Source organism: Megascapheus bottae, chromosome 20 (genome assembly GCF_031878675.1).
Source record: "Megascapheus bottae isolate mThoBot1 chromosome 20, mThoBot2.hap1, whole genome shotgun sequence".
Lineage (NCBI taxonomy): Eukaryota > Metazoa > Chordata > Mammalia > Rodentia > Geomyidae > Megascapheus > Megascapheus bottae.
Window position 1 is genome coordinate 31901708 of NC_143528.1, and position 16944 is coordinate 31918651.

The 16944-nt window shown below is 41.5% G+C and overlaps 1 protein-coding gene and 1 long non-coding RNA gene across 2 annotated transcripts in view; one reads left to right on the forward strand and one right to left on the reverse strand.

Annotated features, from left to right (window-relative positions):
- Positions 1 to 16944, forward strand: part of LOC150049357 (uncharacterized) — a 28473-nt gene that overhangs the window by 628 nt on the left and 10901 nt on the right. The window contains exon 2 of the long non-coding RNA XR_016538992.1: positions 210 to 363. This is a non-coding gene — a long non-coding RNA (uncharacterized LOC150049357). The remainder of the gene's footprint in view (positions 1 to 209; positions 364 to 16944) is intronic.
- On the reverse strand, positions 6287 to 14283 carry Apela (apelin receptor early endogenous ligand). Its single transcript, XM_090354225.1, has 3 exons — positions 14039 to 14283; positions 11681 to 11770; positions 6287 to 7354 (listed from the first exon to the last, which is right to left on the reverse strand). Exons 1-2 carry the CDS (start codon positions 14112 to 14114, stop codon positions 11682 to 11684), a joined length of 165 nt encoding a protein of 54 aa, XP_090210351.1. The 5' UTR covers positions 14115 to 14283; the 3' UTR covers positions 6287 to 7354; position 11681.

Below are 16944 nucleotides of genomic sequence, written 5' to 3' on the forward strand. Positions count from 1 at the left end.
ACTACTTTAGCAAATCTCCATCTCTCTCTTTTTCTCTCATTGTTGTGAGCAGGCGAAGGAATTCACCAATAGGCAGGTAATATGATGCAAAAATACTTTATTAGGTTATACTGGGATCATACAATTACTATGTTCTAATCCTCACCTACCTGATCCTATTCTGCCTATCGAGCACACCCGCTGGACTCACCTCTCCGAACTCTTCTTAGTTCCAGAGTTGAACAGGGCCTGCCGATCTTGAGAGGGACAGCCACAAGTCCTGCCGTGGTGTGGCCTCCAGGGCCGTGTGACGAATCTCAGGCCTCCTCGGTCCTCCCGGCAAAGAGCAGCTCCTGCAGACCAAAGATCCTGGAATCAGCAAAAGTGCTGTCCCTCATTCTGGGTCCCTTGTTTATATTGGCCCTTGGTTTGCTCGTCTCTGGCCCAAACTCCTTCCTGCTTGACTCGAATTGGTTACGCCTTGGTCCTTGCTTGGTCTGGATTGGTTACGCCCATGGTCAGTGGTGCCCAGACATATGCTGGTTGTTTACTCTAGCTACTGCTCTATCTATTCTGCCCAGGTGGGTGGGCTCCTATGATACTATATTTTGTAAACCATGCTCCTGACGGTTCCTATGGTTACAGTCATTTGTGTCTATACATCATCATTTTTATCTCCTATGTCCATAAGCCTTTAGGTACAAGTTTGTATTGGGAATATATTTTTTTAGTTTCATTTCATTACTGTATTGCATTTAATTACTCTTCTCATTTTCACTATTTCATATATGCATTTAGCATTTCACAATATTTTCATCGTATATCATTTTCATATTACATTTATTTTATTCATCATGCTAATATTTTCACTCTATTAAATGCTCACAACACTCATCTATCTATCTATTGCCTATATTGGGGCTTGAACTCAGAACTTCCTATACTTGCTTGGCTTTTTTTTTTTTTTGTCAGTCCTGGGCCTTGAACTCAGGGCCTGAGCATTGTCCTTTGGGCTTTCTCAAGGCTAGAGCTCTACCATTTGAGTCATAGCACCACTTCCGGCTTTTTTTTTTTTTTACGTATGTGGTACTGAAGAATCGAACCTGGGTCTTCGTGCATGCAAGGCAAACACTCTACCACTAGGCAAAACTCCCCGCCCTTGCTTGGCTTTTTTTGCTCATGGCTGACACTCTTACCACTTGAGCCATGCATCCACTTTCAGTGCTGTTTTCTGGCAGTTTTCTGGAAGTTCATTGGAGATAAGAGTCTCATGGACTTTGTGCCCAGATCTCTGCACCTGAGTAGCCAGGATTACAGGCGCGAGCCACTGATGCCCAGCCCACTTCTTTCTTTTTAAAAATTAGCTTCTATGAATTAAACAGCAAGTGGTTTAATTGTTACATATAATATATTCTAATCCATCTCACCCCATCACTTTCTCTTCCCCAAACTATTCAACAGGTTCCATTGTTCTAGTTTCATAGTTGCAAACAATCTATTTTTACTATAGTCATCCTCTTTCAAAATGTATTTCAGGAAGTGGCGCTGTGGCTCAAAATGGTAGAGCCCTAGCCTTGAGCAAAAGAGATGGTGCTGGTGGCTCATGCTTGTAATTCTAGTTGCTCAGGAAGCTGACATCTGAGGATTACTGTTTAAAGCCAGCTCAGGCAGAGAAGTCCTAGTGAGACTCATCTTCAATGAACAAAAACAGGAAGTGGGGCTGTGGTTCAAAGTAATAGAGTATTAGTTTTTTTTTTAGGACAAAATATTTTTTTATTGTAATTAATAGAAGGGTTACATTATATTCACCAGATAGAAGGTGCATTATCTAACAGTCATTGCTATCCCTTCTCATGTTTTTTCCCCATTTCCCTCCCCACTCCTCTCCCACCCCTCCCCTTAGAGTATTAGTCTTAAGCCAAAGAACTCAGGGACAGGACAGTGCCTAGGCCCTGAGTTCAACCATCATGACTATTAAAAAAATTTATTTATCACTATTTTCTTTTTAATTGTCCCTTCTCCATAGTCTCTTCATTTGGTTCATGTTCTGTATTTATCCATATATAATTATCTAAATAATATAAATTGGTATGTACAGGTATGTACAAGCCCATAAATGTATGTCTTTTAGATCAAGCTTCCACATGTGAGTGAAAACACTTTTTTTTTTTTTGGCCAGTCCTGTAGCTAGAACTCAGGGCCTGAGCACTGTTCTTGGGTGTTGTGCATATAAGGCTAGCACTCTTACCACTAGGCCAAACTCCTAGCTCCTTTTTTTTTTTTTTTTTTTTTTTTTTTTTTAACCAGTCCTGGGGACTGAACTCAGGACCTGGGCACTGTCCCTGAATTTCTTTTGTTCAAGGCTAATACTCTACAACTTGAGCCACAGCTCCACTTCCAGCTTTTTCTGTTTATGCCATAGTAAGGAATTGAACCCAGGGATTCATGCCTGCTAGGCAAGCATGCTACCACTAAGCCACATTCCCAGCCCTGTTTTATTTTTTGAGCTTAGCTTGTCTCACTCAAACCAATGTCTTCCAGTTGCATCTACTTCCCTGCAAATGGCACAATTTCATTTCTTTGTGTAACTCTGTAATCTCCTCCTCCTATTCTTTTTCTTCCTCTTCTCCTCCTTTTCTTTTTCCCAGTCGTGGGGCTTGAACACTGGGCCTGGACCCTGTCCCTGAGCTCTTCAGCTCAAGGCTACCACCCTACCCCTTGAGCCACAGCACCATTTCCGGTTTACTAGTGGTTAATTGGAAATAATCTCTTGGACTTTAGTGCCCGGGCTGGCTTTAAACCTCAATCCTCAGTTCTCAGCACCTGAGTAGCTAGGATTACAGGTGTGAGCCACTGCACCTGGGAAGGTCACATCTTCTTTTATCTATTTGTCTGTTGGGCATGTTCTCTGCTGCCATCATTTGACTGGTGTAAACAGTGCTTCAGTAAACACAGGTGTGCAGGTCTTTCTGATATATTGGCTTATTCTCCTTGGATATATTCCCAATACTGACTGGTTTGAAGGTCTACTTTTAATCTTTTGATGAACTGCTATCTTTTTTTTTTTTTTATCAGTCCTGGGGGGCTTGAACTCAGAGCCTGAGCTCTGTCTGGGTTATCTTAAGGCTAGAGCTCTACCACTTGAGCCACAGCACCACTTCTGGCTTTTTCTCTGTATGTGGTACCAAGGAATTGAACCTAGGTCTTCCTAGCCAAGTACTCTACTACTAGGCCAAACTCCCAGCCACTGGTTTATAGTCTTACTGACAGTTTTATGAGGATATGTTTATTTCACCTAAGTCTTCACCAGCTGCTTTTGTTTTTTATTTCCTTGGTGGCTGTCATTCTTACTGGAGTGACATGGGAACTTGGTATGGTATTGAATTGCATTCTCTCTCTCTTTCTTTCCCCCTCCCTCACTCCCCTCCCTTCTTCCCTCTCCCCCCCTCCCTCCCACACTTTCTTTGCTTTGTTGTGAGGCTTAAACTTAGCAATTCATGGCCTGGGTACCGTCCTTTACTTTGAGCCACAATTCCACTTGTTTTGTTTTTCTGGCTAATTGGAGATAAGAATCTCACAAACTTGCCAGGTGTGGTGGCTTACGCCTATAATCTCAGCTATTCAGGAGACTGAGATCTGAGGATCTGGGTTCAAAGCCAGCCTGTGCAAAAGAAAGCCAAGAGACTCTTATCTCCAATTAATCACTAGAAAAGGGGAAGTGGGGCTGGGGCTCTAGGGTAGGGTGGTAGCCTTGAGCTGAAGAGCTTAGGGACAGTACCCAGGCCTAGGGGTAGGGCGGTAGCCTTGAGCTGAAGAGCTTAGGGACAGTACCCAGGCCCAGGGGTAGGGTGGTAACCTTGAGCTGAATTGCTTGGGGACACTGCCCCGGCAAGAGTTCAAGCCCCATGATCCCCTCCCCACAAAACAACAACAACAACAAAAACAAAGAATCTCACAAACTTTCCCACTTGGGTTGGTTTTGAGCTATAATCCTCAGATCTTAGCCTCCTGGGTAGCTAGGATTACAAGTGTGAGCCACCAGTGCCTGGCCAATTTTGAACTCTTGTTTTTTTTTTTGTTTTGTTTTGTTTTGTTTTTGCTTTCTTTTTGTGGCCTGGGTGCTGTCCCTGAGCTCTTCAGCTCAAAGCCACCACCCTACCCTTGAGCCAAGCCCCACTTCCCGTTTTCTATAGGTTAATTGGAGATTAAGAGTCTCAAGGCTGGGCACTGGTGGCTCACACTTGTAAACCTAGCTACCCAGGAGGCTGAGATCTGAGCATCTTGGTTCAAAGCCAACTCGGGCATGAAAGACTCCTCTCCAATTAATCACCAGAAAACCTGAAGTGGCACAGTGGTTCTAGTGGTAGAGTGATAGTCTTAAGCTGAAGAGCTCAGCAACAGAGCTCAAGCTCAAAGTTCAAGCCCAAATAAACCCTAACACACCCATCTATATACATATATACATATAAATGGATACTTTTGTTTTGTCCAGGACTTATTCTAGTATGCCACTTTTTGCAGATGTGTCACTGTTTTTGAGTTTTGGTAGACTTTGAGAGAGTCTTTGTCCTGGTTGTAGTCATTTTGAAATAAGCAGATCGTCAGAAATGTATCTAAAGGCCGAGTCTTAAATTCTTCAATTAAAAGGTATAAACAGGGGCCGGGAGTTTGGCCTAGTGGTAGAGTGCCTAGCATGCACAAAGAACTGGGTTCAATTCCTCAGTACCACATACATAGAAAAAAGCTAGAAGTGGTGTTGAGGCTCAAGTGGTAGAGCTCTAGCCTTGAGAAAGTCCAAGGACAGTGCTCAGGCCCTGAGTTCAAGCCCAGGACTGGCAAAAAAAAAAAAAGAAAAAAAAAAACCAAAACAAAGAACAAAAGGGATAAACAATGGAAATAAAGGTAAGTGTTATGAACATTCTAATACATTCTCTAAGCATTTCTTGTATAAAGGACAACTCAACACTCAAATCATACCAGATTTTATTAAACAATTATTGACGTTCTATGAGCAGAAACCTAGCACCAATTAATTACAATAGCAAATACTTGTTTGTTCCCTCGTTGATTTCAGTTTTGATATTTGGTGCTTGTTGTGGGGCTTGAACTTAGAGTGTGGGCTCTGTCCTTGAGCTTCAGTTATTTGAGCTACAAGCTTTACTTCTGTTCTTTAAAAAAAAAAAAAAGAAAAAAAAATTTTTTTGACAATTAATTGGAGATAAGTCTCATGCTTTGCCTGCACTGGTTCTGAACCTCAGTCCTTAGTCTCAGTTTCCTGAGTAGTTAATGATTGCAGGCACGAGGCACTGGTGCTTCACCTAAGCCTGATTTCTTTTTTTCCAGTCCTGGAGCTTGAACTCAGAGCCTGAGCACTGTCCTTGGACACTTTTGCTCAAGGCTAGTGCTCTACCACAGCACCACTTCCAGTTTTTTGCTATTGTATGTATATCTAGGAATCGAGCCTGGGTCTTCGTGCATGGTAGGCAAACACTCTACCATTATGCCAAACTCTTGGCCCCAAGCCTTATATTTTATTTTATTTTTTTTGTGGGTCATGTGGCTGGAACTCTGGGTCTGGGCACTGTCCCTGAGCTCTTCAGCTCAAAGCCACCACCCTATCCTTGAGCCAAGCCCCACTTCCCGTTTTCTAGAAGTTAAATAGAGATAAGAGTTTCAGGTCCTTTTGTGCCTGAGCTGGCTTTGAACCTTGACCCTCAGATCTCAGCCTCCTGAGTAGCTAGTATTACAGGAGTGAGCCACCTGGCCCAGCTCCCAAGCCTGAATTTTAACTGTTCTTTTGTGAATATGAGGATCTGTACTTTAAAAAGTTAGGGCTAGGGGGCCGGGAGTTTGGCCTAGTGGTAGAGTGCTTACCTACCATGCACAAAGACAGGAGTTAGAGTCTTCGGTGCCACATACCTAGAAAAAGCCAGAAGTGGTGCTATGGCTGAAGTGGTATAACACTAGCCTTGAAAAAGTTCAAGGCCAATGCTCAGGCCCTAAGCTCAAGACTTGGGACTGGCAAAAAACAAAACAAAAAAGTTAGTGTTATATTGCATGAGAATATCTGAACTCTATAAAGTATTTTTTATGCAAGATGTACAAATGATGGGTCGGGAGTTTGGCCTATTGGTAGAGTGCTTGCCTAGCATGCACGAAGACCTGAATTCGATTCCTCGGTACCACATACATAGCAAAAAGCCAGAAGTGGTACTATGGCTCAAGTGGTAGAGCCTCTAGCCTTGAGAAAGCCCAAGGACAGTGCTCAGGCATTGAGTTCCAGGATTGGCAAAAAAAAGAAAAAAAAGAAAAAAAAAAGATATACAAATGAATACATGTTTTTGATAAATATAATCCACAATAGCTTATATTTCTTATCAGAGGCACTTATGGAAACTAATCAAAATTTATCTATAAAATATTCTACAATTTCAGCAGGGCACAGTGGCTCATGCCTGTAATCCTAGCTACTCAGGAGGCTGAGATCTGAGGATCAAAGTTCAAAGCCAGCCTGGGCACTAAAGGCCTTGAGACTCTTATCTCCAATTAACCTCTAGAAAAGGGGAAGTGGGGCTTGGCTCAAGGGTAGGGCAGTAGCCTTGAGCTGAAGAGCTCAGGGACAATGCCCAGGCCCAGAGTTCAAGCCCCACAACCCACAAAAAAAAAGAAAGAAAACATTCTACAATTTCATTGATAATATCTATTCTAATGATATGTAAGGCATTTTATCAAACATCCTTTGTGTGTAAATTTAATTACAATATTAAAAAATTGCAATACATGCACCATTTTAAAGTAAGACAAATCCCAGTTAGTGATTTCTGCTCTGTTGATGACTTCAACTAACTATTACTTGGAAAGTAGAAAAGTCATACTTTCATAAAACAAAAATAATTCATAACTTTCCTCCCTTAATCTCTCAAAATAAATAGTCATTTCTCTTTATCCTTTAAAACCAGGCAATGCAACTAATTTCAAATTTAGCACTTAAATGTCTACAAAGTCAATATATTTGGATAATTGTAACAGTATAGAAAATTTGGAATTCTTGAACTTTTAACCATTTGAAAGTTCTAAGACAATAACAAGCATTTTTCTTTTTGGTCCATTAAAAAAAAAAACAAGTCCCAGAAAAGATGAGAGACCATTGTAATTGCAGGCAAATAGAGGTGAATCAGCATGGAATTGGTTCTCAATTTGTCTCAGGAAGAAGACAGTCCTGTGAATCAAAAAACCATCCTAGGTACTCTTAATGCCTTTTCTTACAGTAGCTTCTAAGCAATCATACTGTTACACAGTGAAGTTTTTTGGGTGGTTGGGTGTCATTTCTTTACTCCTGTCTTGTGGCAGACTCGGTCAAGTCAGCTGGGGAGCTCTATATTTGCAAGGTAAAGAAAAAAAAACACATTTAGTTTTTAGCAACCTTTTAATGCAATTATACTATTCAACAGTTGAAAGATCTTTTACAGGAGCATTGCTGAGGCCAAGGTTTCTCTAGGTAGTTTGGCTGGGCCCGTTCTGAAGGCATGAAGCCTTTCTATCCTTACTTCATTTCTGGAAGCATTTCCTTCCTTCACATCTAACTTCCTGACAGTTGCAGTGAAGTGTAACTAAACACTAAGAAGATGCAGGAGGCGGGTTCACACCTATAGTCCTAACTGTTCAGAAGGCTGAGATCTAGGATCAAGGTGTACAGCCAGTCTGGACAGGAAAGTCTGTGAGACTCATGTCCAGTTAACTACTAAAACTGTAGAATTGTGCCACGTGCTGGTGGCTCACGCCTGTAATCCTAGCTATTCAGTAGGCTGAGATCTGAGGATCATGGTTCAAAGCCAGCCTGGACAGGAAAGCCCGTGAAAGCCTTACCTCCAGTTAAGAAACTCGAAGTACAGCTGTGTCTGGAAGTGGTAGAGTGCTAGCCTTGAGCAAAAGAGTTTAAGGACAGTAGCTAGTCCTTGAGTTCAAGCCCAACAACTGCAAAAAAAAAAAAAATCACCAGGGAAAGCTGCTTGATGACATTCATGATGCTGGAGGAGAAGCAACTGAGGATGGAGAGTAAGTCTGGCCGAAGCCTTAGTGGGGACTTCATAGGGAGTGCAGGCTGGAGCTTGAGGTGCTTGGAGAGCAAGTAGGGCATTGGCCACCCAGTTCAGGTCCTAAAGGAGGGATTTCTACAGCTGCCCCAGTCACAAGAGGCTGGGTCACTGAAGATCAGGACAGAAGAGTGGTCACTGGATTCGGAAGAAAAGTCTGTGAGAACGCAGGTCGCTCACTAGGGGGCACTGTGCGACCGTCCTGGCTTCATAATGCCGTTTTTCTCCACAAGGAAGTGACCTGTTGCTGTGAGGAGTTTAGGGCTAAGATGTTTGCTTGCCATGCGTGGCGGCGCTGGATTTAGAGAGAATGGGGTGAGAAAGGCCAAGATAAGACAGCTGCACACGGATTTGGGAGGCAGGGCAGTGGTTGGGTCAGGATGTCCTAGTAAGGAAGACCAGCAAGAAGAAGAAAGACCTCTTCAATGACAGGCAAGGGTGACAGATTTGCATATACTACAAATCTTTTCTTAGCCATTACCTCTGACAAGTGAAAACGGGCAGCAGAATCCAGTGGGAATTTTACTTTTGACTACGTTCTGTGGTTAGCTACTCAGGAGGCTGAGATCTGAGGATTGAGGTTCAAAGCCAGCCCAGGAACTAAGTCTGTGAGACTCTTATCTCCAATTAACCACTTAAAAACCAGAAGTGGTGCTGTGGCTCAAGGGGTAGGGCGATAGGGTGGTAGCTTTGAGCTGAAGAACTCAAGGACAGTGCCTAGGCTCAGAGTACAAAAGCCCCATGACCGACAAAAAAAATTGTTGATGCCACATATGTATATGTATATATATATAATTCATATTTAAAAACTAGAGTGTTATTAATAGGGCTTATAGCTACCCAGTGCATATTTGTAAAGAAAAGCATTGAAATATTGCAGTTGGAAGAGGAAAGTTACTAGAATCTTCTTTCTTTCTTTTTTTTTCTTCCCTCTCCCCACTTTTTTTTCTTTTGAGCCAGTACTGGGACTTGAACTCAGGGCTTACTTGCTATCCCTTGGGCTTTTCTTTTTTCTTTTTCTCTTTTTGCTAGTTCTGGGGCTTGTGAAATCAGAGCCTGGGCATTGTCCTTGAGCTTCTTTTGCTCAAGGCTAGCGCTCTACCTCTTGAGCCACAGGGCCACCTCTGGCTTTTTCTGCATATATGGTACTGAGGAGAACTTCATGCATGCTAGGCAGGCATTCTGCCACTGAGCCACATTCCCAGCTCCTCCCTAGGCTTTTTCTACACAAGGCTGGCACCTTATCAACTGAGCTCCTCCTCCTGGCTTTTTTGGTGGTTAATTGGAGGGAAGAATGTCATGGGCTACTGTCCTTCTCTGGCTGGCTTCCAACCTCAATCCTCAATTCTCAGCACCAGCTGGAATCTTGAGCTTCCCCACTCAACCCTCTCACATTAACTTAGAAGCAAGCATTTTCTGACAGCCCTTCTCTTCCTCTCTTCCATTTTAATTCACTTATAGCTAAAGGTGATTACACAGTATTTCTGTGAGAAGAAAAAGAAATACATTAAAAAACTCCATTGTAAGCAGCCATCACCTTTCTCTTTCATCACAGTCAACTATGCTGAGGATCACCGAGGAGCATACAGAGCCGCCCAAGGCCCAGCAAGGAAGGGTAACAGGACATTCTGTCTAAATGACCTAATGGTCTAAAGATGCTGAAGAGTTAATCCAGAAAGTAGCGACAGTCACTTGTTTACCTTACCTGTCCTTTCAGTCTGGCTTGACTCTGATTCACAGAGCCTCATGCAGATTTTATCTAAAGCATGCAGAAGAGTAGAGAGAAATGAAAGGGAGGTTTTGCTGAGAAGTGGCTACCTTTGTTGCAAGACATAGAAAGTGTGAAAAGTATTTAGGTCAGTGAAAATTGTGTTATCAGATTAGAAGGTAGGACTTGTTATTGGTACTGTCAGAGCAAGCAAGACCTTGGGAAATTATCTTAAATGTTTATCTTACATTAGTTTGTCTAATAATCACTAGATTCCACCAGGTGACTTACACATTGGTCAGAGAACTGTAACTAGATGCAGAACTAGCCTAAACACAGAAAATAAACAGATGCTGTAACCTGAGCAGGCCTATAAAGCTATCAGTTAACTTTCCTAAAGGTTTGTGATTATGAACTGGCTTATATACCTTTCATTTAAATTTCCCTTGCTTTACAAAATTGGTTTATAGGTCAAAATTTCCCTTAACTCTGCCAATTTGAATTTCACTATTCTATCTGGTTTACTTGAAGCCCTGATTTTTTTTTTTTTTTAATACTAGGGAACGTTTGGAAAAAACCAAGCTAAATTGTGACCACAAATTTGTGCTTCTATTTTGCAAAGGTATCTTGTTCTGTGTACACAGAGTCTCTTGTTGTTGTGAAATGCCACTCTGCTCTGCTTTGTTATTTACAAAAGAGTGATGGGGAAACCACCATTTCTTCATTTCCCTTAAACCCAGATTTTACTGTTATTTTATAACAGGTGACATTGAAAAGCTCAGCTGGAAACATTATCAGCGCACACCAAAGGATATTTTAACATATTAGATCCCTTTAAAGCATGCCTCAATCATGATTAATTAGCTTCTCAGGAATCTTCTACTGTATCTTTCTAGATTTCTCCACCAAGCTTTCTTTTCATAATTTTTTTTACAGCAAAGAGTAATTTGTTCCAGAGATTTGCTTTAAACACTTGGCTTTTTGTCTCCTCCCGTGATAAATGCTTATTACCAAGTTGCTGTTCTCTAATTTCATTTCCTACTACAAGGTTTTCACTGGGATTGAAAAGCACGTATTAAACAATAGGCATAGCAACCATTCTTTCCACCCATTCAATACAGCCATAAAAGCCACCATCTACACACTAACTGAATAAGCTAATTTAGCAGATGCCAGTGTGTGTTAACCAACTGCAGGCCATTTCTGGTGTTTTCCTTCAGAGGATATATTTTTAAATGGACTAAAGGAGTTAAAATAATTATAACGGGACATCAACTTATTTATTAGTATTTAGTGACAAACTTTGGGCAGCGATGAAAGCTAGTTGATGGAAGCAGTATTATAGAAGACGGAAGGTGATGTGAAATCATTGGTTCTTTAGTGACTATCAAAACCAAAATGGGTGGCTGTCCATAATTTTTCCTGAAAGCTACATCAGCAGACCAATGTTGTTAGTGAGGCTGGAGAGCTGTCATGCCATTATGACTAAGCTGATTTTTTATAGTAAACATGAGAATATGGAGACTGGCGTACTGTATGGCACCATTGCATAAATGTCTCTAAATGAGAAATGTGCTTGTTCTGGTTAACATCTGTAGCTTTCAGTATTTTCCCAAACACGTGTTTAAAGATACTTTAAAAAAAAATCTCTTGGTGCTTGGTATTTTAATTATGAAAGTTCTCAAGCACACACAATAATGATATTTCCACTGAGCTATCCCTCAGGGTTATCAGGATCTTCCTTGTCTGTCTTGCTTTCTTCCCAATACACCATGACATTTCATGCTGCCACTCAAGCTCACACAGCTCCTCAACCTTTACATCATCATATGCCATTTTTACATATTGTAAAATAGTATAGTTAATTCAATAAAGGGTGAATCTTCTGCCAGAAATATACCTCAGGGGAAGGGCACTCTTGAGTGAAGAGGTATACAACGTCTGTGAAGGCAGCTGTGTCTGTGCAGTTTTCTTCTCAGGACCAAGTTAGCTGAAAAGAAAGAAAGGAAAATAATTGGCTATTGTGTTACCTAGAGAATGATTATATAGTACCTTATATAAATGTATATAATAGTGATAGCTATTGAAATCCTTTTAAGAAGGTTTATGGAAGGCAGAGAGTGTGTCCTAGTGGTAGAGTGTTTGCCTAGCATGCATGAAGCCCTGGGATCAATTCCTTGGTATCACACACAAGGACAATGCCCTGGCCATGAGTTCAAGCCCCAGGACTGGCAAATACAACAAAAAAAGAAGGGTTAGGGGGACAAGGGAGAGAGATGGATGAGTGATTTTGTTGGGGTATACTGCATGCATGGAAATGTCAAAATGAAACTGTCCCTTGTACAGCTAATCCATGCTAATAAAAATACCTTTTTTCCCCTACTCTTGGGGCTTGAACTCCAGGTCTGGATCTGGGTGCTGTCCCTGAGCTTCTTTTGCTCAATGTTAGCATTCTACCACTTGAGCCACAGAGCCACTTCTGGCCTTTTTCTGTGTTTGTGGTGCTGAGGAATCAAACCCAGGGCTACATGCATACTAGACAAGCACTCTACTACTAAGTCACCTTCCCAGCCTGATAAGAAAAAGAAATCTTAAAAACAACAATAAATCAGAACAAAAAATAACAAAGCAAAATTGGAGTATATTTGCAGCTAAATTGTGGTGTGGCCATTTCCTATTTGTTCATACATTGGTAAAATACAAAAATGAATGTGATGCATTCCTAACAGTTAATGTTAGGAGCTAGATCTTAATTGTCACAGCTTTTGCTTACAAGATTTCTTCCTAAATACTATTAGTACTTTTATTTATGTAAGAAGTTGATTGCAAACATTTTACAGGGCTATTGCACAAGGTTTTCTGTATTTTGGAAAAATGTAAATGGTGAGTAGCAATTGTAAACAACACAGAAGGAATTGCTGATTTGTAGTTGTACTTTTTCCTTCCAAATGCAAAAGAGAAGATCAGAGGGCATCATTTGAAATAAGCTGACAGCAACCAAACATCCCATGAATTAGAAGGCAATAAGTTATGCACCACATTGTTTACCTAACAGAAGAAATTATATTATCCAGTGAATAACATGACAAATCAGGATGTGTGTCTGTCCACTTTTCTATTGAAACTTAGGTCTGAGTTTTGTTTTTTTTTTTATGCAGAAATCTTTAACTTTCAGAATCTTTTTGTTTTTGTTGTTGTTCTGGTCCTAGAGCTTGAACTCAGGGCCTGGGCTCTGTCCCTGAGCATTCTGCTGAAGACTAATGCACTACCACTTTGAGCCACACCTCCATTTTTGGCCTTTTAATAGTTACATGGAAATAAGAGGCTCATGGACTTTGCCCAACTGGCTTTGAACAGCAGTCTTGAGATTTTAGCCTCCGTAGTAGCTAGGATTACAGGTGTGAACAACTGGCATCATTTTCGAATTCTTTTACTTACCAGGGCCTTGAAACCTTATGCCCTTGGCTCTGAAGTAAAAGCACCTTAGGATCATTTTGCTTACTAAGTCTCTGTTGGTTAAATACATCATAGCTGATACCATCCTTGAAAAACAGGCTAGTTGCATAAATTGTTTTGTATCTTGACCATACCTATTTTGGGTTCTATAGGCATCTATAGTTTAGATTTACAGATCTCTAGAAATATAAACTTCCCCCATCTCCCTCTCCTGGGGCTTTAACGCAAGCTCTGGATGCTGTTCCTGAACTTTTTCCACTGAGCACTATACTACCTGAGTCACAGCAACTTTTGCAGCTTTTTGGTGTTTATCAGACAAAAGACTCTCCCGGACTTTTCTACCTGACTTCAAGCGCCGATCCTCAGATCTCAGCTTCTGGAGGAACTAGGATTACAGGCGCCCAGCATAGGATTCTTTCATGATTCAGCTAACATATTGTTTTGCTCCAGTCAGCCACATGCTTTTAATAAACTGATTTGGAGTTTACATTTCACGTAATTATCTATAGGTTTATTAACTCTCTAGTCAACATTTCTTTTAACTTGTGAGGACAATGTAGCTACAATTGCTTAGGCACTTTCTTATAGCAGTGTTATATATCAATATATATACACATATGCAATGTTTTAAAAATACATCCATTAAAAATACTCCAACAATACTGTCCCCAAGTAGATAGAAAACTTGTGAAGTCGTACCCATTTCTCATAGCCGCCCCTCACTTCAGTGACTTCCAGTACAAACACACTCACACTCAGCACAAAAACAAATCGTTCGATACAAGATCCATCAAAGTCCTACCTGGTCTCTGTCCGGTGGTAAGGAGGAGACTCATTATCAAAACAAAAAATACACAAAGAAGGTGTTGAAATCTCATGTTTCCTCCCAGCCACAAGCCGGGAAGGCCACAACTCCGGAGAGAAAGCAGACGGTCGGGACAGGGTTTGCGCCGGGTCTGTGCGGGGCTGCTCTCATTCCAAGCAAGCTGGGCGAGCAACCAGCTGCGCTCTCTCCAGAAAGGTTAATGATCACATCAGGCGAGGCTACCCGGGCGCTGGGCTGTGTGGTCTGCGCCCACGGGGCTGCAAACCCCTCCTCCACCCGCGGCTCCTCTCCCTGCCCCTCCCCTTTATTTCCATAAGCAAATATTGGGGAAATGGACTATTCAAGCCGAGAGAGAGTGACTTAAATTCAACCTGGACCTGGAGAAATATGTAAAGCGAGTCCTGACACGGCCCCCTCCCCTCACCATTTGCATCTGTTTAAACTCTTGCATTGCCCATCTTGGTCCCACATGCTGAAACCAGGGAAATGACAGGAAGTCTCTCTTTTGTCCTTTCACAGGGAATTCTCAAGCGCTTAACTCAAGTCTCCCAAACATGTGCCGAAATGCTTGATCTTTACCAAATCTACTACAAAGGGTGACTATTTACATGAATCCCCTAAATGGCCGAATCTGTGTGGGGTTTGCACCATTAAAAGATTCCTGGGGGGCCGGAGTGGAGGGTGTTTAAGCTTGTTCTGAAATAAATCAGTAAAAACTTTGTATTTTCTTAAGTGCAATTGTTAAAAAAAAAAAAAAGGACTGGAGAGTATGTTCCTCTGCAAGCAGCCGATTCTTTTTAAAAGAGAATTTAGGCACACCACAGACCCTGGAGGTCTGTGTTCAGTTATAAATTTATATGTGGTGGAATACCAGGAATTAAAGTAGTGTTCAGTTCATTTCCCAGTGAATTCGGAAGACACAAAAGCAGTCTAGTACTGTCCTTGCACACAGACACCAAGATCTCTTTTGTCTTAAGTGCTTCCTTATCTGTAATACATAGTTATTAGAAATGAAAGTTTCTGTACTTACTATAAAGTGAATGGAAAGGTTAGTGTAGCTGTAATGTGACATGCAAGTACACAACCAAGTTACTAAATCTAAAGCATATGGAACTTGAGGACTACCAGGAATTGTGCTGAATGTGGCTTCTTTAGGTTCAGGTAGTTGGTATATAACATTGGTTCCTCAGTACTTAAAATAGGTCTTGCTTTGATGTCTGCAAAATTTTCTCCCAATCCAGTTATACCTGCAGTTTCTAATAGACAGAATAAAGAAATTTTTACATCGTTAAAAATCATGGCTGGGCATTGATGTCTTCTGCCTGTAATCCTAGCTCTTTGGGAAAGCTGAGGTCTGAGGTTAGTTTGAAGCTAACCTAGGGAGGAAACTCCCTGTGACTTATCGCCAATTAACCACGAAAAGCTGCAAGTGGAGTTTGTGGTTCAAGTAGCAGCACCCTAGCCTTGAAGGGGGAAAAAAAAAGCTTAAGGGAAGTACCCAAGCCCTGAGTTGTAGGCCTGGAAGAGGTAATAATAATGACAATGATAATAATAATAATATAAAAATTGTATGACCAGCATGCTCCATTATTGCATTAACCCTTCTAAGGTCCAAATTTTGGTTCTTATTTAAAAACTACCCTATTGAACCTATGATAAAAATAAGAATAACTGGGGCTGGGAGTTTGGCCTAGTGGTAGAGTGCTTGCCTAGAATGCACAGAGACCTGGGTTCGATTCCTCGGTACCACATACATAGAAAAAGCCACAAGTAGTACTGTGGCTCAAGTGGCAGAGTGCTAGCCTTGAGGTAAAAGCCCAAGGACAGAGCTCAGGCCCTGAGTTCAAGCCCCAGGACTGAAGGTTGAATAGTGTCCCTCCAAAATTCCTGTGATCAGTCTGGAATTCAGGGTTGCAACTCAAGTACTCTTTCTTGGATAAAGGGTCAACCCAGAAATAACTAGTTAAAATGGAAGGCACACTGGAGTAGGGTGGCTCCTAAGTCTAATAGAACAGCGTCCTTAGAAAAGAAGGGGAGACAGAGACTGGAGACACTGGGTCCCACAGAGACACCCTCAGGTGGCAGAGCCACAGGTTGGCATATGCTGCTGTAAACCAAGAAAGGAGTACCAAGTATGCCAACAGCCATCAGAAGCTAGGGGGGAGATATGGAACAGATTCTCCTCAGCCCTCAGAGGAGTCAGTTCTACTATCATCTTGATTTTAGACTTCTTCCTACTGACCTAGAATATAATGAATGACTCTTGTTTGTAATACTTCATTATAGCAGTCCTCGTGAACCAGTGTATTTGAATGTATACATATTCTGCAGCTATGCATATTTTCTATATAATTAATTAAATATATTTATTTTACAGCAGAATACAGTGTATCAAGGTAAGTAAAAAAGTTATTTACAAGCCGGGAGTTTGGCCTAGTGGTAGAGTGCTTGCCTAGCATGCACAAAGACCCTGTTTCGATTCCTCGGTACCAGATAAATTGCAAAAAGCTGGAAGTGGTATTGTGGCTCAAGTGGTAGAGCTCTAGCCTTGAGAAAAAGTCCAAGGACAGTGCTCAGGCCCTGTGTTCAAGCCCCACGACTGGCAAAAAAAAAAAAGTTATTTACACATTATAATCTTAGCGATTTCTTCTCTCTTTTACAGATGGAGATAACATTCATTTTCTTGAACAAGCATGAAATTAAGTGACTTGCCCTGAATCTCTTATCTAGTGTTCACCACTCTACACAAATGGGCATGTCTCAACTGAAGTCATTAAACTGTGTGTGTGTGTGTGTGTGTGTGTGTGTGTGTGTGTGTGTCCTAGTCTTATGGGGTTGAGCAGGGCCTAGAATGCTATCCCTAAGCTTTTGTGCTTAAAGGC